General features: G+C 28.0%; 4 protein-coding genes across 7 annotated transcripts; all 4 read left to right on the top strand.

Annotated features, from left to right (window-relative positions):
• On the top strand, positions 1 to 21,453 carry LOC145184402 (uncharacterized). Of its 4 annotated transcripts, none has more exons than XR_016453826.1 (13): positions 1 to 1,304; positions 1,778 to 1,983; positions 3,080 to 3,383; positions 12,520 to 12,668; positions 14,308 to 14,476; positions 14,941 to 15,044; positions 15,401 to 15,509; positions 15,608 to 15,813; positions 16,002 to 16,100; positions 16,475 to 16,607; positions 16,930 to 17,009; positions 20,803 to 20,846; positions 20,952 to 21,453. XR_016453826.1 is itself a non-coding variant. In XM_090091975.1 (13 exons), exons 1-13 carry the CDS (start codon positions 747 to 749, stop codon positions 21,336 to 21,338), a joined length of 2,598 nt encoding a protein of 865 aa, XP_089948101.1. In that variant the 5' UTR covers positions 1 to 746; the 3' UTR covers positions 21,339 to 21,453. The 4 variants fall into 4 exon arrangements, 2 of the variants coding, with proteins under 2 accessions (XP_089948101.1, XP_089948102.1); XR_016453827.1 differs by having other exon boundaries at positions 14,308 to 14,480; positions 20,952 to 21,356; XM_090091975.1 differs by having other exon boundaries at positions 15,952 to 16,100.
• On the top strand, positions 3,606 to 6,289 carry LOC149885917 (zinc finger BED domain-containing protein 4-like). The gene is made up of 2 exons (XM_090091977.1): positions 3,606 to 5,646; positions 5,971 to 6,289. Exons 1-2 carry the CDS (start codon positions 4,026 to 4,028, stop codon positions 6,282 to 6,284), a joined length of 1,935 nt encoding a protein of 644 aa, XP_089948103.1. The 5' UTR covers positions 3,606 to 4,025; the 3' UTR covers positions 6,285 to 6,289.
• LOC145184411 (uncharacterized) lies at positions 10,205 to 12,519 on the top strand. The gene is made up of 2 exons (XM_080060075.2): positions 10,205 to 10,664; positions 10,814 to 12,519. The coding sequence occupies exons 1-2, from the start codon at positions 10,337 to 10,339 to the stop codon at positions 11,707 to 11,709; spliced, it is 1,224 nt and encodes a 407-aa protein (XP_079916201.2). The 5' UTR covers positions 10,205 to 10,336; the 3' UTR covers positions 11,710 to 12,519.
• Positions 17,016 to 19,614, top strand: LOC149885916 (uncharacterized). The gene is made up of 2 exons (XM_090091978.1): positions 17,016 to 18,946; positions 19,084 to 19,614. The coding sequence occupies exons 1-2, from the start codon at positions 18,653 to 18,655 to the stop codon at positions 19,156 to 19,158; spliced, it is 369 nt and encodes a 122-aa protein (XP_089948104.1). The 5' UTR covers positions 17,016 to 18,652; the 3' UTR covers positions 19,159 to 19,614.
• Positions 21,454 to 25,112: the final 3,659 nt, after the last annotated feature.

The following is a 25,112-nucleotide window of genomic DNA, read 5'->3' as shown; positions in this document are numbered from 1 at the left end:
AATTTTTCTTCCCAACTATTATTAAAAACCGTAAAATGAAAAAATTGTGCGAGATGATGTAACAATTCAACAAAACCATTCTTCATCCAATCAAATTTGTTCTCACGCTATTAACACGAACTAAGCACATGCGAAAATGAATAAAACAAAAACAAAAAAGTAAAAAACAACAACAAAAAAAAACCCATAAAGTATTAGTAAATTTTTCTTTTGAAAGAAATTTTTTTTTAGGTATTAAACAACTATAATTAACTATTACACAAATAATACACTAAATTGCATAAATAATACACTAAATGGCATGCAAAAAAGTGTAGTACGAAGAGCGTTTTTTCTCAAAGGTTTTAAGTAATTTACTTAACCCAAATTAAATAATAGAAAAAAATAAGGTTTGCTCTAATCATTTTCTGCAAATGTAATTCAAAAAAAAAAAACCACTTTTATTTCAAAAAAACTGCTGTTACCTTTAAATTTTTCTTTAAAATTAGTTATTGAAAAGGAGGAGCGTTCTCTTCATACTCTTCTCCTGGGAGAGTCGAATTTGTAAAATTAAAGTCATGCGTTGTTTTTTCTTAATTTCTTTTTCTTAATCTTTTTTTTTAATCATTCTTTCAAATCACTTTTAATTATAATTTCACAAGAGTAAAGTCTCAAAGATAAGAAAAACTAACATAACCTTTTATTTTTTATAAATCATTTTCGGGGAGTACAGAGGAACATCAAATTATTTCTAATCCACAACAAATATGGCTGATATCTACACTATTGCTGGTGGTTTGATAATTGTGTTTATTACTGTATTATTTTTCTATTATAATTTCAAGAAGAAGCAAGTAAACGATCAGCCAAGAAATCTATCAAAAGAGGAACTTTTAAAGGCTAGATTAAACTTTTTTCACAAGTCTCAAGCTTTGTGCAATGAAGAACTCCAGAAAGTAAACGATCAACCAAAAAATCTATCAAAAGAGGAACTTTTAAAGACTAGATTAGACTTTTTTCAAAAGTCTCAAGCTTTGTCCAATGAAGAACTCCAGAAAGCTAGTGAGAAAAAGTCTACCTCATTTTCAATATTGCCACAATCAACAAAAATTGTTGAAAGTACAAATAAAAAAAATAAAATAAAACTAGGTGCAGATGATCCACATTTGACTTCACTGTCCCATTATGTAGAGACTAGCATAATAAATACAAACTTTAAATCTAATCAAACTGAAGTTCATCAAGATAATAGTTCAGTTACATCAAAAGAAGAAAAAGAGAAATTAAACCTCATAAAAAGAGAAAAAAAAGGACTCATCAATGAGGTAATTTTTGACTCTATAAAATTAATTGAATTGATTGTTAAAGCTAATATATCTAGGTTTGTAAGCTGAAACATTTGTTTAAATGTAGTAAATTTTAAATGTATACTTTTGGTAAAAATACATTTTAATATAAAATTCATTTCATTAAAAAATTTCAATATAAACTCCTAAATGTTATCATTGACATTTTAAAATGTTAAATGGTAATTTGAAATTTCGTGCAATTTATTCTCAGAAATTCTTTTTTTTTACAAATTTACTTACCGTATATATATATATATATATATATATATATATATATATATATATATATATATATATGTATATATATATATATATATATATATATATATATATATATATATATATATATATATATATATATATAGTATAATGATTAAATAATCTTTTTAGAAAAATGTTCAAATCAGCTTTTTAAACATTATTAATGTGCACCTTAATTAAAATTTTAGGTGGTTTTAAAATCTTTCAGTTCTTGGTCTGAACCCTCATTACCAACTATTCTTCCAATCAAATCAATTAATGAGATGCTTGCTTGGGTTCCAGGTTATGATGAATTTTGTATAAGCACTATTCCTCGAAGAAATATTACTAGAATGAGAAATTGTGGCAAAACTCTTGTTTGTCATGATATGAAAGGTGGATATACTGAAGATAGGTGATATATATTTTTATTATAAGATATATCTAAGTAGAAGTATTAACAACCTAAAGGTTTTGTTGTATAAGCTTTGAGAAAAAGAAACTTTTTCACAAAAATAAATATGTACATGAAACATTAAAAAGATTTTTTTAGAAGAATACACACTCCTGTGAAATCATCAAATTAGGTTTTTGTCTATGATGTGTCATGTTTTGATCATTGTCTGTCATGTTTTCCCAATATTTTTATCATTTTAAGTATACTTTACAATTTAACTGTTAAAAAGTATCAATAAACTCTTTTATCGTCTAAATAAATTTATTTGATTTACAATTAATAACAGCAGCAAAACAGCAGCAACAACATAAAAAAAAAAAACAAATTTTGATAGTTCAAAAATATTTATTAGGATAAATGTAAGCTTAAATTTCAGTTGTAATTAAACTTTATAAAAGCATTTTACATCTGTAATTTTTATTGCTTAAAAAATGTTAACCAAATGTTAAAAAATGAAGTTAATGCAGTATTTAAGTAAAAAAATTCTGACTCAAGATAAAAAAAAAAGTAATCAAAGTTAAATCACCAATCAAAGCTGGATGTTATTTGCAGGTTTTCAAAATAATTGAAAGTATCTTATTAATAATGTAAAAGTATAGTTGATATATTTGTTTTGGTAAATATAGTTTTCTTAATGATAATATACATTATTAAAGTTAGATATATTAAGATTTAAAGTTATAAAAAATTTTTATAATTGTACCATTCCAAAACAGTTTTATTGCATATGACATTTTAAAAATAGTCTCATGTAATCTTTTGTTATTCCATGTCAAGGAAAATTAGAATGGTTTTAACTTAAAACCTTTCTATAACATCTCAATTCTTTGCTTTTAAAGATTATTGGAGGAATTCTTTCTCAAGGGTTATCCAACAATTGAAGATACTATGTACTCCATTGGGAGTATATAGGCTTATTCAAAGATTAAGATGGGTGGGACTAGGAATCTTATTAAGTCATTAAAATAGTTAGATTATAAAAAGTAAGCCATAAGAAAAAAGTAGCCAAATGCAGCAGTTATTTTTGCAAATGATTTCCTTTTTTTGTTTTCAGATTTGTTCAAGGTTTTGCTTCTGATAAATGTTATCGGTTTCATGATTGGAATCATATTGACTTGTTTTGCTACTTCAGTCACAATCTTGTTACTATTCCCCCTCCTTGCTGGACAAATTCTGCACATGTGCATGGTGTAAAATCCCTGGGAACATTTATTACTGAATGGGAAGATGGGGCAAAAGTATGTGCTGAAATATTTATGGATGATAGTTCAGTAAAACGTATTGCTAATATTTTGGTGGAAATAGCTTGTTATTACAAGTTTGATGGCTGGTTAATTAATATTGAAAACAATATAATGGTAAGGCCTTTTCTGATAAAAGATATAAAGTTTTTATGTTATAATTTTTTAAGTATTGGTTTTTTAAGATACAAGTAACTTTTTATAAAGATACAAAAATTTTATTACACTGGTAGCTTGTTTATCTATAAAGACCAGTTCTATTTTAATGTATCTATAAAAGTATGCATTTACATTCTTATTATATGCCTTTCATGCTTTTTAATTCAGTACCTTGTCTTTTGGAGTCAGTTTTTCAGAAGATTAAAATAAGCTTTTTTTCTTTTCATTTTTTATTTTTTGCAATATACTCTTAATGTTGTAAATTTTTGGGAAGCAATTTCTGCAAACAGATAAATGGGGATTTTTTAAAAAGAAAATATGGTATTATTAAGAGAATTAAAAGACATTAGTGCTATGTTTCATACACAACAAAATAATAAATGAGGATTTTTCACAAAGCAGAAAAGTACAAGAATAAGATGTTAAAATTAGGGGTGTCCCGGATAGCTTGTTTTAAATATCCGGCCGGATACCGGATAACCGGATATCTTAAAATTATCCAGCCGGATATCCGGCCGGATAATTTTTATTTATAAAACCTTTAACAGGTATTTTTTTAAGCCAATTATTCCAAAATATCATAACAGTAAAGATTCTACAATGACAAGTTTTGTTTGGAAGCTTTTTAAAATAAATGATCCTTCTGAATCGATAGCAATTTGCATTCCATGTGGAAAGCAGATAAGCAGGGGATCTAATAATTCTGGTCAAAAATCGTTTTCTACAACTCCACTTCACAATCACGCCAAAAAGTTTCATTTAAAACTGTATGAAGAGGAAAGAGAAAATAATATTGAACCTTCAGCATCTTCAGTTCCACAAGAACGTTCAAAAGGTAGCATGCTAATTTTAAAGAAAATGTGTGAAATGAAAAAACAAATGTCTATTGAAGATAGTATTTCATCAAAAAAGATATGGGATATTAATAATGAAAAGTCAAAGCAAATACATAAAAAAATAGCCATGATGATTGCTTTAGATAACCAACCATTCAGTATTACTGAAGATGATGGATTTATTGGTTTAATGGCTCATTTACAGCCTAGGTATTTAATCCCAAGCAGACATTTTTTTTCAGAGAATGCTCTTCCTCAATTGTATGATGATATAAAGAAGAAAGTTTTTAATGAAATTACAAAAGCACAGTCCATAAGTTTCACTTCTGATATTTGGACTTGTTCCTCATCTAATGAAACATTTATTTCTTTATCAGGACACTGGATAAAAAATACTTTTGAACGCAAACATGCTGTACTCTATGCTTCACATTTTTCAGAATCTCACACAGGAATAAATATAGCTGGGAAATTCATCAATATGTTAGAAAGCTGGGAAATTAATTCAAAAAGAAGACATCTTTTAGTTAAAGATGGTGCTGCAAACATGTCTCTAGGAAGTAAACTTGCTCAAATAACATCAGTTCATTGCACAATTCATTTATTACAGCTTGTGATTAAGGATGCAGTTTTATCCCAAAGATTAGTAATAGATTTGTTAGCTAAAGCACGTAGGATAGCAGGCCATTTTAATCATTCATCAAAGGCATGTACAGAATTTAAGTTATTACAACAACAACAAAATGAACCACCTCTACTTTTAGTGCATGATGTCCCCACTCGTTGGAATAGTGCATACTTAATGTTAGAACGACTTCAGAAACTTAAAAGAGCAGTTCAAATATATTTAGCTGATCATAATGAGCTGCCAACATTCACATCAAATGATTGGAAATTCATTGAAAGTCTATTGCATATTTTGAAACCTTTTTATGAACTTACTAAGTTTATGAGTTCTGATGTTTGTAGTTTGTCAACAGTTGTTCCAAATATATGTACTTTACAAAGATTTTTATCAAAAGTTGATCAAAAAGATGATACAGTTCAAATAACAAAACATCTTTTAGCATCTTTAAATAAGAGATTCTTTTCTCAAGATAATCTAGATATTACAAATGATGAGAGATATGTTTTATCCACCATTATTGATCCTCGCTACAAGCTCAAATTTCTTCCTATTGATAAAAGAGAGCAAGCAAGATCAATGCTATTAGAGGCTGTAGTGAAAAATCAACAAAATAAAAATGAACTTTCACCAGAAGTTATTAATATTGCTACATGTTCCAATAATTTGACACCAAGCGCCAAAAAAAAGAAAGTTGATTTGACAGAAAATGACTTTGATTCTTGCTTTTTAGAACTTGCGGAATATGAAGGAAATGGAGGTAAGAACTTTTTTCTGTTTGTAAGAAATTTTACAACAAACTTGTCGTTAAATAGTACTTAAAAACTAAATAAGAATATCAATTTTTATTATTATTATCAAAAACTAAATAAGAATATCAATTTTTCTTATTATTATTATCAAAATTCATTTAATTATTGTTTTATTATAACATATTACTGTATATTATTGACAACAGATGTTAGTGTTATATTTATTTAATACTTCTAAAAGTTATGAAAATTGCTTTGCCAATTTTATCTTATTTCATAAAATATACTTACAAAATTCCTATTTTGTAATTTCATTTGTAATTATTTTTCAGAAAATGATGGTCATATAAATTCAGATCAAGTCTCTCTTGTACAAGTTGCTCAAGAAGTTGATGTTTTCTTTAATCAATCTATTATAGATAAAAACAATGATGCTTTAAATTATTGGAAATATGAAGAAAAGTTTCCACTGCTAAAAGATTTAGCCCTTAAATTATTAGCACCACCAGCATCTTCTGTATTTTCAGAGAGATTGTTTTCTGAATATGGAAATATTTATGAGAAAAAGCGATCAAGGCTGTTACCTCAACGCGGAGAAATGTTGTTGTTTATACATCATAATGCAAATAAATTTACAAATGAGTGATAAAATCTGTAGTTCTTGTGTACAGTTAGTTCTTAATTCAATTTGAATGATATTTTGTTGAATCATTTTTTTAATTTCATTTAGATTAATTAATTATTAGATTATTCAAAAAGATGAACACATTAAAGTTTGTGTTCTAGGTTCTGTCATTCTGTCAATTACCAAAGGATTTGATCATGGTTAAATTGTGTATCTTTAAGACTGCAGCAATAGCTTATACAGTGGTTTTCATAAATTTAGACGCACTCATAATTGAAAATAGAAATTTTTAGTTTTTTAACGATAAAACAATAACGAAAAAAGATTTCGGTTTAGTTTTTTTTCTATTTATTAGATAAATACATACAGAATACAAAATTAAAAAAAATTTACAAAAAAAATACAAACATTAAGTAATACTCAGGTACAACTACATGGTATTAAAAAAATAAGACAAAAAAAATTGTTCATAAATTTAGACGCACGATACATTAGGAGGCGTAATTTATGAACCAATCACTATTTTGTGTATCCGCCTTTTGCTTTAATACAACTAAGAACTCTTCTAGGCATAGACTCAACAAGATTTTTGCACATCGCTTCTGGGACCCTATACCAGGTCTCCTTTAGGATGTCCTTCAACTTGCCAATGTGGAAATTTGAACCTTTGCCAATTCACGGTCAATCCAAGCCCAAATGTTTTCAATTGGGTTCAAATCAGGTGAGTATGGAGGCCACGGTGTTGTCTTGATATTATTATCGTTGAACCACTTCTTTGTATAGTATGTAGTATGTGCAGTAGCGCCATCTTGTTGAAGTTTCCACGGTTTATCATTGAGCATAAGCAGGTCAATTGATGGAATTAGGTTGTTTTCCAGTTATTCTACGTATATTCTGGAGTTGATTCTTCCGGTGTATGTTTGGCACATACCAACACCTTTGTAATTGAAGCATGAGCAGATTCCTATCGAGCCTCCTCCACTTTGTACAGTCGGTCTAATGTACCTGGCGTAATACTTTTCGTGAGCCATTCTTTTGACTGTTATGTTAGATTTGCGATTGATCAGCTCAAAGTTACTCTCATTACTCCACGTAATGTTTTTCCATTGTTCTATTGTCCAATACCTTCTTTCACGACACCATTTTAGTCTCCTTTGTTTATTATATGGACGCAAGAGCGGTTTCTTCAAAGCAGAGTAGACTCCAATCTTGTGTTTGATAAGTATTCGACGGACTGTGCTTTTAGAAATAGATGTATTTCGCGTTGTATTGAATTCTATGTTCAATTCGTTGTAACTAATTCTTGGATTAGGTCTGACAGCTCTAAAAAGGGCACTATCGTGCTTTCTGGTGGTTGACAAGGGTCTACCTGGCCTCGTTTTCTCGCTGGCACTACCAGTGTGAAGAAAGTTTTGCTTCGTTGTCCGAACGCATTTCTCAGAGACTTCAATTAACCTGTCGATTTCTTTATTATTTTGGTTCCTTCTTTGATGTGAGCAATAATTTGCCATCTTTCAGCTTGAGTGATACGTCTTTTGCCCATTCTTCGCGTCTTTTTAGTGCAAAACTAACTTAACTTTTGTTTATTTGTTAAATAATGATTAACTAATTCCAGGTAAGTTATATTTATATAAGGTTTTTTGACAAAATCATTTAATTTAGGCCTATTAATGAGAAATATGGGAAAAAAACTACTAATTAACTATCAACTAACAAGGTATAAGACTTTTTTGATTGTGCGTCTAAATTTATGAATAAAATAAAATCAAGCTTATCAATTAACTTTTTTGTGTTAACTGGTATAAAATGAGTAATAAACATCCTGTAAAAAAAATTAAGGTACTCTATAATAGAGTTTCACTTCCTCTACTAATTTATATATCAAACATAGCGGTAGCACTTTTATTTTATTTTTATTTTAAGCATTTTCTTACATATATGTAAAAAAAAATGAGTGCGTCTAAATTTATGAAAACCACTGTATAATTTTTTTTCTTATTATTTATAAACATGAAGTATCCGGTATAACCAACCGGATAATTTTATTATCCGGCCGGATACCGGATACCGGATAATATACAAATCCGGCCCGGATATCCGGCCGGATAACCTATCCGGGACACCCCTAGTTAAAATGTCTATTCTAGTAATTCAAAAATAAAATAAAAATAAAAATTTGAATAATCTTGCAACCTACAATAGTTATATATTTTTAATTTATTTATCTTGTAAATGAAGAATAAATTAAAGAAAATAATTGTTCAGGGCTAACATTTTAGCTTAAACCATGAACACAAATTTTACTCTACATAAAGGGGGGAGGGGGCAAGTAAGATATCAAATAAAAAAACCTCAAATTAAATTTTGGAAATAAAAAAATCTTCTAGTCTGAGTTGAAGCTAGAACTGACAACTAGAACTGAAACTTGAGCTGAAACTAGAGCTGACAACTAATCAGCCTCTCATCAAAGTAGAATTAAAATTATGGTATATTTAATAAAATTAAGTAAAGTTATGTTTCATGTGTATAAAAATGTTTGTTGAAAGAAGTTTTTTTGTTTGTTAAAAGACGTTTTTCGATAAAACATGTTTGTTAAAAGACCTTGAAATTTGTAATTTTTAAAATGAAAGTTGTTTTTAAAAGAAAAATAAGAGAACATACATTTTGTATCTCTCAAAAATGTAATGAGGGACAAAAAAAAAATGTTGTTTCTAGAAATTAAAATACGCAAAAGATCTGAAAATCAAAAAAGAGATTTTTGGGGATTGAAGAAGTGATCTGGTATTAAATTATTATTTTTTGCAATACATGGGTTGGTATACCTTATGGACTAGTATGTTAATTAAAATTTTGTTGTTGTTATTTTTTTCCGAATACCCATAATGCTCACTCATCACCATATTGAATACAAAAAGGTATTTTTTGTATTCATCAATTGTTAAGAAACCTTTTAAGTAATATAAAAGAATTTTTTTTTATTTCATTGATTTTATATGTTAAAATTTTATTTTAAAAATATTTTATCATCAGTTCAATTTATATAATACCTCTAAAGTAGTTTTTTTTTTAAAAAAAAAAACTTTTAAATTTATTTGTTATTGAATTTTTATAGTTTTATTTGCTTCATACTTAAAGAATAATTTAAATTTATCACCTAATAAATAACTGGAATGGTTTGTGTAATGTAATTTTTCTTTTTGCAATTATGTAATATACTTGTTGTGTAATATGTTATCAATGTAATTGTGTAATATGCTAATTCCTCTATTTAAAATAGTTCTCATCAATAATTTTTTTCTTTTTCAGCTAACAGGAAATTTTTTAAAGGAATTTAATAAACTGAACTCTAATCCAACCTCTTTTGATTGCACTTCAATTGCAACTTTAACAGATTTAAGTCTTTTTTTTTTAGTGTTTGCTTACAATTATAATAATGATAAATTATGCATTGTTATGATATGTAATAAATGATGAGCTTTGTTTTGATCTAATTTGTGCTAACCAATGAATACATATAATCTCTAAATAGTAAAGCATAATACATGTTTCAAAGCTTCCTGTAATTTCAATTCTTAAGAAAACAAAGGAAAAGTAAAAATTGTCTGTTTTAAGTATTGGCCTCTATCCAATTAGTTGCCTTTATTCCATTAGAGCTTTTTTAACTTGTCATCAACTTTTAATATTGCTTTAAAGATTGGAGTTTAAAAAATCAAAGTTTATTTACTTTTATGCTATAGTTTTTTTAATCATTTTATTTTCATTGAAAGTTAAAATTTATTTTTGTTTATAGTTTAATGATATCCTAATGTTATATCATTATTATATCATTAATTGTTTTGATGATGTTGTTTTTAATGATGTTCAATACTTAAATTGCTTTGACATTGTTTTTAAATGTTTTGTCAATAAATATAGTTGTTGTAAAACAATTTTGTTAATAAGCAGGATTTAACAGTTTAACAATAGTTGCAAAATGAAAATGCTAATCAACAAACTAGTAAAATTAATTCAATTTCATGCACCACATGAACTTTGAATAATAATTGCGAGTTGCAAGTTTAAGTTCCATATAAATGTATTCTTGTGGGGTTTTATCTACCGTATCTGCTTCTCTTGTCTTTTGGCTGTGTTTATGTCATCTATGGATTGTTCTATCTTCATTTGTCTATATGAAAATTGAAGGGTATGAAGTGAAGAAAACAGACTTTGTTGAATCTTACTTGTTAAGCATTTTTTCCACTGATACCCAAAAGTTGCTAGATGTAGGGTCACAAGAATATAAAGAGTTTGAAAATGGTTATAAAGGAGCTTTTAAAAAACAAAACTATTGGCAAGTCCGTAGAAAGTTCAATGACATATCAAAAGTCTATATGTTTGTTTTGTCATCAGTAACAACAATAGGTATGTTTAAATTTTCAGAAGTTTCAATATTAACTCTTAATTTTGATTTTTTTGAAGTTAAAATCTCTGATTTAAATTTCATTTATAAAAAAAATGTATAAAAGGAAATTTCATTAAAACATTAGTTTAATTCTTCTTTATCTATTTAGGATTAGAAGGTATGTTTCTTCAAACCTGGCAATCTCAGTGTTTTTACCTATTTTCTACCCCTATTGGCTTTTTGATTTACTTCATCATGATTCATAAGTTTGGAAATGTATTTTATAAAGTTCTTTTATATGCTGCTGCTAGTATATTTTCAAAGAGGTCTGTAAATTACACACCAGAAGAACTTATTCGTTATGAAAGATTTAAAGTGTTTATAATTGCAATCTATCTGTTTTTATTCTATTTGGTTTTGTTAGCATTACTTGCTTTGGTGATGGGTTACAATTATATATGTGGCATTTATTGGATACTGAATGCAATCTTTACAATTAATGGGCCTTCCCTTGATTTTTTTAATGATTTTGAACATTTAGGTGTCTTAGCAATAATTACAAGTGTTATTTATTTTTTTGGTTTGGAGTTATTTTATGTGCTTTGCTTTTCTACTTTTATGGTATTTTGTTGTTATGATGATTCAAGATTAATACCTATTTGTAATTTTGGTAATCATGAAAATGAATCAATCAAAGATGCTGCAGAAGAAGAAAAGGAACTTAAAGCAATGGTGTATTTGCAAGCAAAAATGGCATCAGAAGCCCTACAAATGAAGTGGGATATTGAAAATAATCCTGAGGAAACTGATAGATTCTTTGTCCCTTATAATATTGCACAATATACTGATGATTCAGACACAGACAGTAGTTCAAATAATGACATTTTAAAAGTACCAAATAGACGCAAACGAAGAAAAAAACGTGCGCTTAAAGTTAACCTAACATCTAAAGAGCCTAAAACCGCTGAAGACATTGCTCCCCTTTTTGGTCCAAGCATTCAAGTAACATGTGCCACTCCTGTTGATGCCAATGAAAAATCAATTGTTGAAGAAAGTGATAAATAATATGTGATTAGACAAGTCATTGGATGGAAAATATATGTGGAATATTGGTTGTAGAATAAATTTATATGTGTGTGTATGTGTGTGTATTTATATATAATTTAAGATATTGATGTTTTTGTTGTTTTAATTACCTAATTGATTTTATCAGGTAAAATAATTGAGTGATTTAAAAAAAATAATTATTTTTTGGATAATCAAGGAACAAACAGCTGCTGATGTATAGAGTTTAATGCAGCAGGTTATTGATCAAATTTGAAAATCTCCTATCATTAGCATTATAAATGGCAATCCAAAAAGAAAATACATCATAATTGACAATCTATAGCTTTCTTTTTGTTTAGGGCAATATATATGAAGATTACAGGGGAAAAGAATTTAATTTTTTTACTTTTGAGAAAAAAGGAATTTTGTATTCACACCTCAATAGTGCCTGATGTCCAAATTTTTCATTTGTATTGGAGATCTGTGGTTTTCCTGTGTACTCTTCTTATATATCTTATTGAGTAACAACTTTGTTTAGCCTTCATTAAGTATTATATTACATTTGCAATTTGAAAGTAAAAATTATATAAAAATAGCTTTTGGAAATTTCAAGACAAATAGATCTCAATCAGATATGTGTTTTCAACACCAAAATTATTTATTATGATAACTTGATATTTGTGTTTGCAGAAACCTTAATATTATGTTTTATTCTTTTTTTCATTAAAACATTTCATGTAAATTGCTTTTTGTTTTGTAAATGTTACATTTTTAGGAATTTTGTCCAAGTATAACAATATTATCTACACTATGTTATCATTAATTTAGCCCTCACAAATTGACAATCTAAAGAAATTCATCCAAATTCTTACAAAACGCTTACATGTGCGTATACCAGGTGCTGAAGTAATTTGGTATGACAGTGTACTTTATACAGGCCAACTTAAATGGCAGAATAAGCTGTGTTTAGAAAACAGGTTTATCTTCTTTTTTTTACTACCTGTATTTAAGTTTCCATGTTATGATTTTTTAAATAAGGACATATCTACAGGGTGGTGCTTGTAAATTATAGTTAATGCACCATGAAATAAAAAATAATAAAAAACAAATATTTCTTTTATTTATAATTTCAAATATGTAAAACAAATTGACTGCAGTTAGTTTACCCATTACTCATGACCACCCTCAGTGGCCACAATTATTTCTAAACAGGAAGTAAATGCACCATAAGCCTTGATGATGGTGTCCTTATTCTTATGGCCCATCTCAGCAACAGCTATCTTGCCAGAATTTATGGTGTTAAATGGGACTTTGTTGACCTCCACAACAGCTACGCCCCTGTATAGTAGTTAAGTAGTGAGCTAGCTCACTACGTAAATGGAATGGCATATCCTTTGTAAACCAAGCCTGAGTTATTTTGGCTTAATGGGAAGCTGCAAAGTCCTGTTAGAACACACAAATACTTCCATTTGTCTTGGAGTCCATCCAGTGTTTAAAGACATCCTACAAAACTTCAATGTAGCTTTTGTGTTGACCCTGAGTTCTGTCTTGAAGAATTGGGGAAGCATGACATCACCCTCATTGCTAATATCAGCCTGGACCATAATAGAAGCTGGGAACTTAGTATTCTTGAAGATGGGTATACCCAGAGACCTTAGTCAGCTGTCATTTCTTCTGTTCATTTTCTGGTTCTTGTTAAAGTTCTTCTTATCAGAGAATAATCTTATCAAACCAGCAGTTATGTGCTTGAGATTATTTAGCAGTGCAGCAGCTTTTATCTTGCATGCCTTCTTCATAGTGTCTATTAGGAGCTGACCAATTCTCATGGCATATAACCAGGTCTCTCTGACTGTTTTGTAGATGTCTGTAGATGGCTCATGTGAAGTTGTTTGTATTTTGGTGAATTTGTGCAGTGACTGCCATAACAAGGATGTTTTAAAGTGAGGAACTTAATGTCTCCTGAGCTTCAGAATCCTTTTTTACTCTAGTTACAAGTCCTTTTGTAACTTTACTCTAGTTAGAAGTCCTTCTGTAACTAGAAAAACTTGATAATCTTCTTGGGTGTTCTTCCAGTGCAAGAATAACAATAGTTACAGCTCTCATATTGTTATTTTTTACAGTATAACATACACTTATCTTTCTAAATATACAGTAGCTATTTTTAGCTACTGTATATTTTGAAAGATAAGTGTATATTTGATCAATATCACATACAGATCTCAATATGCTCATATTTAATATATTAGACAAAAAAGTTCATCCTAATTTACAGATGCTGCCCTGTATATAAAAATTTATTGATTAAAATATTTTTTCTAATAAAAGCAACATAATGAAGACTTTTAAAAATCTGCATAATGTTGCTTTTGTCAGAATAAGTATAGTATTTAGTATTACTTGACATATAGTAAATATATATACATATATATTTATACATATATATATGTATATATGTATTTACTATAATGTCAAGTAAAACTAATATATATATATATATATATATATATATATATATATATATATATATATATATATATATATATATATATATATATATATATATATATATATATATATATATAAATTAAACATATTTTTATTGGAATAAAATTTCAGAGTATTCTTCGACCTTTGTGATGGGATATTTTTGAATTATAATTGGTCCATAAATGATCTTCAGCATTCCATACTTACATGTGGGGAAGGAAGACGTTATGATATTTATGTTGGTGTAGATGTGTTTGGTCGTGGATGTTTTGGTGGAGGAGGCTGGAATACCTATAAAGTAGGTGAAGTATTACTTTTTCTTTTAACACCATTATTTTATTTTTTTTTTAAATATTTTGTATTGTTTAATATTGTTTACCAATCTCTTTTGTTGTCATTTGGTATGATATATTTATTGTTTATAATTGTTAGTTATGTTATAATTTATTTGTGATTTTTAAAGTATTTCAGTTTTTGTTAATTTGATTTTCTTACTTTACTTTTTAACTTACTTTTAAATTTTCTAATAATTATAAACAATAAATATTAAGTAATAAGATATCATACCAAATAACAACAAAAACTGCAACTTTTAAAAAATTATAAACAGGAAAAAACTTTAGTATTACAATAGCATCATATCATTATATCAACATATAATGATATGATGCTAACATAACAAAAACTAAAAGTTGTCTTCCACAAATTTTCTTTCTAGTCTGATCATAATCCTCATTTAATATTGAGCAGTATGTCTTTTAGGCACTGCAAGTTATTCGAGAAAAAAACCTATCTGTAGCCATTTTTGCTCCTGGTTGGGTAATGGAAAATCATGGTGAAGAGAATTTTACAAGAAACAGCAAAAAGTAATCAGGTTTTCTATTATGTTAATCTTCTGCAAACAGCTTTTAAAATATATGCTATATTTTAAAAGCAACCTATCCTGTGATATCCTTGAGAAAATCAAGTAATTCATATTCACTATATTCTGTATTCATATTTATTATTTTTGTTATAAACAGTGGGCACATAAAAAAGCAATTTTAAAAATGTAATTGATGCTGGCATATGTTTGTTAAATCAAAATTTCTCTAATAAAAATTAATTGTAAAATAAATTGACAAAAAATAACTTGAATTAAAAGATTACATTAAGTTAAATTAAAGTTAAAAAATATATATTTTCTATGGGTAGTATTTTTTGACTCTTGTTTACTATTTAGATTTTGGGAACTACTAACATCTTATATTTATCCCCATTTTCTTCATGAGCTGCCATTTATTACCTCCTTTTGCCAGGGATATGGAACTAGTATATTTGTGCAAGGAAAAGTAAATGGTTATGCTGTTTTTTTTGTTCGTTTGTTTGTTTTTCCATTAATATCAACAGTTCTCACTATAAATATTTTTACATATGTTTATATTCTTAGGTAGTGCAGAGAAAATCTTGGACAAATCTAAGTGCACAAAACTTTCAACCTTCTTTTTCAAACAACCTGTACCAGCTTGGTCCCAAAGAAGGTATGCAAATTGAATGCATTGATTACCAAACAGAAGATGGTTATAATGGAGGCGGTTGTCTTTATGTTAAAGGAACCACAACACCACGAGAAGAGCAAACTAGAACAGTCTTAAGGTGCTATTTAGATTATTTATTTAGATTTTCAATAAATGTTAATATAGATTTTGAATAATGTTTATATAGCTTTGTAATAATAATTTATAGTATAAAATTTCTGCAGCAATATTTTTAATATCATTGTATTTGTCATAGATTGTTCAAAATGGACATAAAACTTGCTGAATCAACTAACTATTCTTTAGAATTTACATATAAATGTTTAAGTGATAGAGTCCAGTTGTTTCTACTTGTACTGTTAGAAGGCAATCCATCATATATGATTTTTAAGCCAGATGAAAAAGGTAAAATAGCGTTAAACTTTTAAAAAATAAAATTCTTTCTTCAATCTGCATCAAATGTGCACATTATGTTAAAAGATTAACCCAAAGCTAAAAGCTCCATTTTATCAAGTGCCTTTAAATTCTTTTTTAGAAACTTAAGCTTAAGTTTTGACTTAAAAAACATAACTGCATATTATGTTATAATTATGCTAAATACTCTGCATTCTTTGATGTTATATTGCTACTCGTTCTTGTAGAATTCTACAGAGTATTTACTTTAGTATTCATGACCCTGGCGTACATGCAAGATTTTGGTTATATGATTACAAAGTAAAATTGGCTTTTTTGTTTAAAGTTACATAGAATAAATGCAAGAATTTATTTTACAAATGTAGAAATACAGAAATGTTCTGTTTCATCGATCTATGCAGTACCTAAACAGCAAGAAAACAGCTATGTGTTTCAAGAACCCAATAACAAAATTTCAACAGAAAATGAGGCCAAGCAAGAAGCTAATTGGTTGACAAGGTATCTAACTCTTAACTCTTGTTGAAATTTTTATGCTAGTTAAAAGTAAAAGATGATCAAAATTTAAGAGTTTGATGCTTCCTCCTACTCTAAACAACTGTTTCGGACTGTAAATATAGATACTTTTACTAAGTCAGATTAACTTTAGTAAATTTAGTATGAGGTTAATTTATTTTGCTGTAATTTCAACTTAAAGTAAGTTTAGTATGAGGTTTATCTTGCTGAAATTTTAATTTTCAAGAATAATTTGTTAACATTATGAATGGGTTAAATTTGTTAATTATATGGTCTCTTATTGAAAATTTAAAGCTCTATTTTTTAGACGATATAACTTTACGGCACAAAATACTTGTTGTTTACAAGAGATTCGTGTTGTTCTTGCAACAGGGGGGATAACTGATGGTATGAAAATTTAGGATTTAGTTTAAGAGAGACTTTCTGTAAGAATCAGGCAAAAATACAACTTTTTTAGAGTGACCCTCTTCAAAATTGCTAATTTTTTAATATGTTGTTGCTATTCATACTGGAAGCTCAGTTCCAAAATTTTTTTTTAAAATGTTCATTGGTTCTCTAGATATTGGATTTCAAAGTTTGAGTAAATTTATAGAAATATTGACTAAATGTAATCAAGTGCATTTTTAAACTTGAAAATAGAACAAAATATATGCTATCATATTTTAGACCAAAAATTAACAAAACAGATAAATAAAATGTTTTTCCTTGTCTAAATATCATGCTTCAAAATACGCGAAAAATGATTTTTTTGTCATTTTTGATTTTCGTTTTCATCCAAAGTCGTGATTATTCCATAATTTTTTTTTTAATTATAAATCTTCAACTAGTTAAGTACTTTATAATATAAAAAAACCGATGGGCAAAGAAAGGCTTAGTTGCAAAATCCAACTCAAAAATGAAAGTTTAGTCATTTAGCGCCTATTTTGTGACCTCATAATGGCTAAAGCCCTGGGTTTACAGTAATTTCCAGAGGGCCAGAAGGACTACTTTGAAAAGAAAGGCATCAGTATGCACATAGATGTTTTTTTTACAAAAATAAAAGTCATTCTCAAAAAACACATTTACCTAACAATTGTGTATCGATGCGATCAAGGTGTTTCCTCTGTTATCTCTATTGCTGAATCAGTTCTAAATCAGTTTCGCCTAGATGATCCAGAAATAGTAAATATTTTTGCGAAGTCAGATAATGCTAACTGTTATCATGTTAATTATTCAGTCGAATCTATGTACAAGCTCTGCAAAAATAAAAATTTTAAACTTCTACGGTACAACTTTAATAAGCCTTGCTGTGGAAAAGACCAATCCAATTAGGAAAGTGCATCTGCTAAACAATATTGAGAAGTTATGTAGATGCTGGCAATGACATAGTAACAGCAGAAGATGTTGCAAAAGCAGTGAAATACGGATATGGCATCAAAAGCGCTATGGTTAGTGTTGCAAAAATTGAGAATGTTACTTTAACTGGTCTTAAAATTCCAAATATAAGCAACTACCACTCCTATGAGTTCTAAGAAGACTACATGACTTTGTGGCGATATTATGAAATTGGAGAAGGAGTTAAAGTGCTATACAACAACATTTCAGTTGAACCATCAATTGAATTGATTGTTCCATTCACAAGTACTGAAGGAAACTTTCAGCCAAAAACTCAGGGAAAAAATAAGAATAGAAATTGTGGTTTAAATACACTACATTTTTGCCAGGAGACAGGTTGTATGGAATATTTTGAAACAGTTATCGAGTTAGAGGGACATATGTTGATAGGGCAGCACAAAAGATCAGAAGAATTTTCTTCTTTAGATAAAGTAAAAAAGATTTACACTGAAAAGATGAAAACAGCTTTGCAAGTTCATTCAAATTGTATAACCGCATCGGTTAAGATCACACCTACCCCAATAAACAATATATACTCTCAAAAGTTCAAAAAGTTAGGTTAGCCATTACCAACAAGAAAGACGTTTCGTTTTTCCATAAAGCAGAAAAAACTACTTTATGAAAATTTCATAAATGGAGAAAATACAGGAAAGAAGATGTCACCAGAAGAAGTTAATACACTGATAAGAAAATATCTTACCGTGGATGAGTTCGTTTCAAGCCAACAAATAAGATCTTTGTTTTCTAGATGGAGTAATCTATTAAGAATTGGAAAATTGACTGCACTGACTATTGAAGAAAATGATAACAATAAATTTGAAGATGAAGAAGCCGAGAAATATCAAGAAGAAATACATAAACTTGCAACTGAACTTTCTGTTATATGGAAGAAAAATGATTGGGTGGCAATTGTTCACAAAAATCAATGGTATCCAGGAGTTATTGCAGAGGTAAACAAAAAAACTAAAAAGTTAATAGCTAATAGCATTGATAACAATATTAAAATTTAAATCATTATTTTTTATAAAAGTATTATGTTTCATTATGTTCTTCATAAATTTTTTAAAATTTGTTTTAATATTTTCAGATAACTGAAGATGGTACTGTAGTTGACTGCATGAAAAGTGTATCTTTTGGAAAAAAATTGTTATTGATGGCCTAACCAGAAAGATAGTATTATATATTCTGATGACAACATCTTATGTAAAATAAGTCCCCCGACTCCAATTAATCAAGCTGGCGATTACTTCTTAGCAACAAATGATTTTGAAGAAGCTAACAAACTAATGAACAAATGAGCTTAAAAAATAAGTCAAGAAATTAACTGTAAAACAACATGTATGTTTTTTTGAATAACTATCAAATATGTGCATACCCCACAACTATTATTTTTCTATCTGATCATTAAAAGAACAATGTTCACGTTTCTCTTATACTATTTCTTGTAAACCCAAGGCTTTAGCCATTATGTGGTCAGGAAAAATGCGCCAAATGATTTAACTTTCATTTTTTAGTTGGATTTTGTGATTAAGTTTTGTGATTAAGCCTTTACTTGCCCAGAGTTTTTTTTATATTTTAAGGTAATAAACTAGTTGAAAATTTATAACTAAAAAAAAAATTATGGGATTCTCGCAGCTTTAGATGAAAACGAAGATTCAAAAAGACTAAAAATAAATTTTTGCGTACTTTTAATGCATGATATTTAGACAAGCCAAAATCTTTGTTTTATCTCATTTGTAATTTTTAAGTATAAACTAGCCAATAAACAATAATCAAGTGCAATTCCTAATTTAAAGTATTTAGTTTGTACTTTTTTTAAGTTTAAAAATGCTTACGGCACCATTTAGTCAATATTTCTAAAAAGTTAGACAAATTTTGACATCTAATATGTAGAGAACCAATGAATATTTTCTGCAAAAATTTTGGAATAGAGCTTCTAGTGTGAATATCAACAATATATAAAAAAATTAGTGTTTTTGAAGAGGGTCACTATTGAGCCTTGCCTGATTCTTACAGAAAGTTTCTCTTAAGAGTTTGTTAATAAACTTTTTTTTAAATTTATTTCATTTAAAATGTAAAAGATTTATTAAAATATTCCGTAGCTATTTGTTGTATTGTGTTTTTTTTTTTAGACCTGTTTAGGTGATATGATGATATGTTGATATAATGATATGATGCTATTGTAATACTAAATTTTTTTTCCTGTTTATAATTTTTTAAAAGTTGCTTTTGGAGGTGGCAAGTTTATTTTATGAGAACCTTTTGGGTTACAATCATTTAAATCTCGCTGCCCTTTTCAAAGTCTAATTACTCTATTTCATAGAGTTTCATAGAGTTTCATAGAGTTTTATAGAGTTTCTACAAAACAATTACACATGAGCTTACTACGATTATCGTATGAAACAGTTTTAACACTAGAAGCTCCAGGTTTTATATATACCTTAAAACCCTAAAATGGGTCAATTGATCCAACTTAATTGCAACTGATAGTGTTTTTTATGTAGTTTAATCACTTTTCAGAAAATAATATCAATGGAAGATATAAAATATAAATTTTTCAGCATTAATATTTTGGCTTCGACAAAGTGTCAAAGTCGTAATTGGCTCAATTAATCCACCTTTGGGCTTCTAGTGTTAAAAAGCAGAAGGGCGTAAGTTAAATAACATTGGGGCCTAATATGCATACACTGTGTATGCAATATGTACATGACACTACGGATGGAGATTTAAGAAAATTTTATCATAAATATTATTATATCTTTTTTTTTTTTTTTTTTTATTTCTCACTGTTTTTACTTTCAATTAGTTGATGAGAAGCTGCCATTCACTGTATTTCTGGGTGAAATAAAGGTAATCTTGAGCAATATTGAGAATTAATTTTATGTTTTTTAATACTTAATGAGTTTTTCAATTGATTGGTAAAAAAGATTTGTTTACTAAGTAAAATGTTTTCAGATTTGTTTAACAAGCGACTTAGAACGTCCAATCACAGCAGCGAAAAGTATTCGATGTCATAGTTTCAGTTCAACCGATTATGAATCAAAAAAGAAGTTGTGCTTCACACTTAGTTGGGATGTTTCTTTCAATGAAAACGAGGCTGCTCCAAGATGTTACGATATTTTCTGCGTCGGAAATGATAATCAGACCTTTGAAACTAACTACACGTTAGAGGAATTTGGCAGTTTTGTTGGCAGAGCTTATGGATGTTCATACTACGTAAACAATTTGCTCGTTCCGAATAAATGCAGTGCAGGTATTGTATTAACGGTACAAAGTGTCAGTGAATTAAATACACGGCAAAGTTACAGTGATTGTGCTAAGATTCTAATAAAATGGCATTGAAATAAATGTAACCAAATATTGTTTCTTGTGATTCGTGCAATACATCTACAAAAAATTGTTTTTTATGCAGTTCAACCAGCTCTGTTATGATAACTAATTCTATTTAGTTTTGTTATTTAATTAGTATTTAATTTACTATTTTACAATTTAATTTATAATAGATTAGCATTTCATATAATCTCTGAGTCAGCAGCGGTTTTCTGCTTGATATGCACTAATATTTTTGTAAGTAAAGTGTTTCTTATATTTGAAGAAATACGTTTTTCATGGTTTTTGATAGAACTTCTCCTAAGTTCCCGATAAGTCAAGGCTTTTTAAGTTCGGTGCTTTTTCGGGCCTTTCGGACCCAGGATAACGTTGGATACCACCTGCCTTGTTAAACGTTTTTATTGAGTTCTTTTTGTATACTTCAAATGGTCTCAAAATTTCTCAAAATCGTTAAACGTAAAGCTTATCAAAATAGATAAAAAAGCTAAAAACAGATTGAAATTATTTTAACAAAATAGTTCTCGAAAATAGTTGATTTTAGAAAAAGATTTTGAAATCTATTTTGAAAGTTCTAACTTACAAATTAGATTTCAAAATCTTCTAAAATCAGCTATTTTTTTCCTACGCAATTATGATAGATTGCTTTAAATTTTAGTAAATTGGTGAATTTTAAAATTATGCAACAGTTGAGTATAATTTTTTTCTATCAAGGAAAAATTCACGCCTACTATTTACGTTTAAAATTTACTTACGTGCTAGAAACTAGACTCTTTCATGTGGTTGTCAAGTTGAGTTATTTTGTAAAATGCTAATTTCATCTGTTTTTAAAAGATCTTCATAATTGCTACATTAAGGAAACACCATAGAAGCATCTCTCTCTCTGTATGAGATAATTTAAAAATACTGATCAAGGTTAAATGTTTTATAAAATATTGCCTTTTTTTTACATAAGCTAATTACGAAATTATAATTGCTTCTAATGACATCGATCAATATTATCATCATTTCAAACATTTCTAATGAGAAAAATGATCAAAAGTTGGATCGCTGCTTCTCTTAATAAAAAAAATTGTCTTAGATCTTCATAACAATTCTTTTTAATAGATTTTAGATCTTCATAACAATTCTTTTTAATAGATTTTAGATTTTAATAACAATTCTTTTTAATAGGGAAATATTTGTTAAAAAGGACGAGGGTAGAAAAGAAAAGAGGTCTTTTGAAGTTAATTTTATTTTTTCTTAAAGAACATGAAGAAGTACTTGTCTGCTCTAATGTTATTCCTGAGGTTTGTTGTATATTTTTCCTTGCAGACAGTAAAAATATTTCAACTTGATGCATTTTTCGCCGCAAATTTCGTATTCTTTCTTTGGTCTAACAACGCCGTCACAACAAATTTCTTTGTGCCAGTTGATGCAATCTCTTAGACCGCATCTACCGTAGTAAAGATATGGCTTGGGATAGCCATTGCAGCAAATCTCTCGTTTTATATTTCTGCAGCTCTCTCCACATTGCATTTCACCCGGTTTTTTGCCTAAAGTTATTTGTAAAAGTAGTTACAGGATATCAAGAAAAATTGAACTTATAAATTAAAATATATTTAAAAAATTTGCATACATTTAGTAGATGGTTTATCTTCAACTGTAAGAGAAGTGTCTGAACTTCCTTGTTCAAAATCTGCTGATACCATAAAAATGAGAGCCACCAATATTATTGATTGCATTTTTTTAATAATTTTTTAATTTTCAACAGTATTCTTATTTTTCAAAGAAGAAAAAACATAATATTTCAATAATACCAACTATTAAACATCACTGAAAAACTAAAATATAAAAATATTAGTAAAAGTATACATTTTTATTTTTCAAAGAGGAAAAAACAATATTTAAATGATATCGACCATTTAACATCACTTAAAAATTAAAATATAAAAATATCAATAAAAATAAATCATTTAAAATATATGAAAGAAGCTTAAAGTCACTGTCTTCCATCATAAGTGTCCTCAGTTAAAAATCTTTTTTTCATTTTAAAGCTTTTTTTCACTGTCATTTGGGGTTTATCACGAGGTACTTTAAAGTGAGATAACTTTCATCTCCAAGGGAACTAAAACATTTGGATCATTTTAGTGATTGATATAACATTATATCATTTTTTGGTCAACCATTTTCTTTCTTATGGTTGGCTTCAAATATAATGTCGAGATTCTTCATTCCTTGTATCACGTAATGAAGTGAATTATTCAATTGACAAGAAATGAAGTACTTTATTTACAGCAAAATTGTTCAGTATGTTATTTAAATAGTTTTTGAATTTCAATTAAAATTTTGAAAACCTTTTCCAAATTTAATGTTATGTTGTTTGTTGATTAAAGCTTAATGATTTAATTCTTAATGCCACATTAAAAAACTCGACGCAAAACAACACAGAAGTTTATAAGAATTGTTTTTAGAAAATTTTACCCGCTCAGGTGAAACTATTACTTTTGATGAGGTCATGAAACACTTCTGTTTTCAGTAAAAGTAAAATGTAAAAAAATAAATAACAGATTCATGCCATCAAACATCGTTTACAAAAGATCAAATACTCTTAGCATAACTGGTTGACTTTTGCTGGAATTTAATTTTTTTGCACTCAAGGCAATCAAGGAAATAAACATTTTTACCATGGTAGCATTTCTTTCTTAACTATTACTTTCAAATTTTCTGAAAAGAAAATTTGAAAACAGGAAAAGTAGAGTTAATAGTGAAAAACAGATGCGATTTTCAGATTCAGTGACTCAAAAATGCTTAAAATTAGTTGGATTATCTCATGCAGCATTTGAAAATTATCTTTTTTGTACTTGAAGTTAGGCCACTGATGTATTTAAATACATGTGTAAAGCATAAAGGGGACCCATTTTGAACATTTTGCGGAATGCCCCAGATTTTCTCAAAATTAACTGTGATAAACAATAAATTGACGGTAATTTAAAGTAATTTGGCATTAATTGGTTTCTTTACAGGTTTAAAAAAACTTAAATTACTTTGGTATCAATTAAACTTAATTGAGAAAATAATTATCTTAAAATCAAAATTATTCTATCTTGTGAAACTCTTCTTAGGAGCCTAGTTTCTTAATAGGAATGATTAGATGATCATGTTCATCAATAATTTTTCCAGTATCATACAAAAAAACTACAACATAAGGTTGAAGTCTTGTTTTTAACGAGGTTAAAACCTAACGGATAAACACGATAAACACGTGTGATACTCAATAAGGGTGTGGCATCATGCCGCAACAAAAAATTGTATCTATAATTAAATTTAATAAGTTTAAAATTACCTAATGAATGGAAGTATGTGAGGCGGAAAGATGTACCCTTAATGTAGCTACATGTCAAAACAGAAAAATGTATGCTAACATGTTGGAATGGAAAAAAATAAGAGCAGAATTAAATCAGAAAGGAAAATTGTAAGAACAGAAAACGTAAGAATGGAAATATGTAAGAACAGAAAAATGTAAAAACAGAAAAATATAAAAACAGAAAAAGGTCAGAACAGAAAAATGTCAGAATGGAAAAATGTCAGAATGGAAAAATATCAGTACAGATAATTGTCAGAAGGTGCTAATATCATTCCACACTTGTTGCGTGACACAAGCAAATTGCTTGGCGTTTAGGCTGTATCTGCAAGCTTTTCTCATACTAAAAATTGCAAAATAAAAAATATAGATTACGTAATACTAAGTGGATAAAACCACCTTGAAATTAAAACTATCGGATAATTTAACTGCCCATTAAATATTTA

This window comes from Hydra viridissima, unplaced genomic scaffold (genome assembly GCF_058129835.1).
Source record: "Hydra viridissima isolate aposymbiotic clone 2 unplaced genomic scaffold, HvirCarnegie_v1 scaffold_7, whole genome shotgun sequence".
In the NCBI taxonomy this organism is placed as follows: Eukaryota; Metazoa; Cnidaria; class Hydrozoa; order Anthoathecata; family Hydridae; genus Hydra; species Hydra viridissima.
This window is presented reverse-complemented; position numbering and strand designations above follow the sequence as displayed.

What these genes read in the sequence shown, in the direction of transcription:
- LOC145184402 (XM_090091975.1), top strand. Translation starts at nt 747, where the DNA reads ATGGCTGATATCTACACTATTGCTGGTGGTTTGATAATTGTGTTTATT. An exon ending in ATATTGAAAACAATATAATG is followed by an intron (nt 3,384 to 12,519) that starts GTAAGGCCTTTT and finishes TCATTAATTTAG; the next exon opens with CCCTCACAAATTGACAATCT. An exon ending in GTATATTTGTGCAAGGAAAA is followed by an intron (nt 15,510 to 15,607) that starts GTAAATGGTTAT and finishes TTATATTCTTAG; the next exon opens with GTAGTGCAGAGAAAATCTTG.
- LOC149885916 (XM_090091978.1), top strand. Translation starts at nt 18,653, where the DNA reads ATGTCACCAGAAGAAGTTAATACACTGATAAGAAAATATCTTACCGTG. An exon ending in ATCCAGGAGTTATTGCAGAG is followed by an intron (nt 18,947 to 19,083) that starts GTAAACAAAAAA and finishes TAATATTTTCAG; the next exon opens with ATAACTGAAGATGGTACTGT.
- LOC145184411 (XM_080060075.2), top strand. Translation starts at nt 10,337, where the DNA reads ATGTATTCTTGTGGGGTTTTATCTACCGTATCTGCTTCTCTTGTCTTT. An exon ending in GTCATCAGTAACAACAATAG is followed by an intron (nt 10,665 to 10,813) that starts GTATGTTTAAAT and finishes TTATCTATTTAG; the next exon opens with GATTAGAAGGTATGTTTCTT.
- LOC149885917 (XM_090091977.1), top strand. Translation starts at nt 4,026, where the DNA reads ATGACAAGTTTTGTTTGGAAGCTTTTTAAAATAAATGATCCTTCTGAA. An exon ending in GGAATATGAAGGAAATGGAG is followed by an intron (nt 5,647 to 5,970) that starts GTAAGAACTTTT and finishes ATTATTTTTCAG; the next exon opens with AAAATGATGGTCATATAAAT.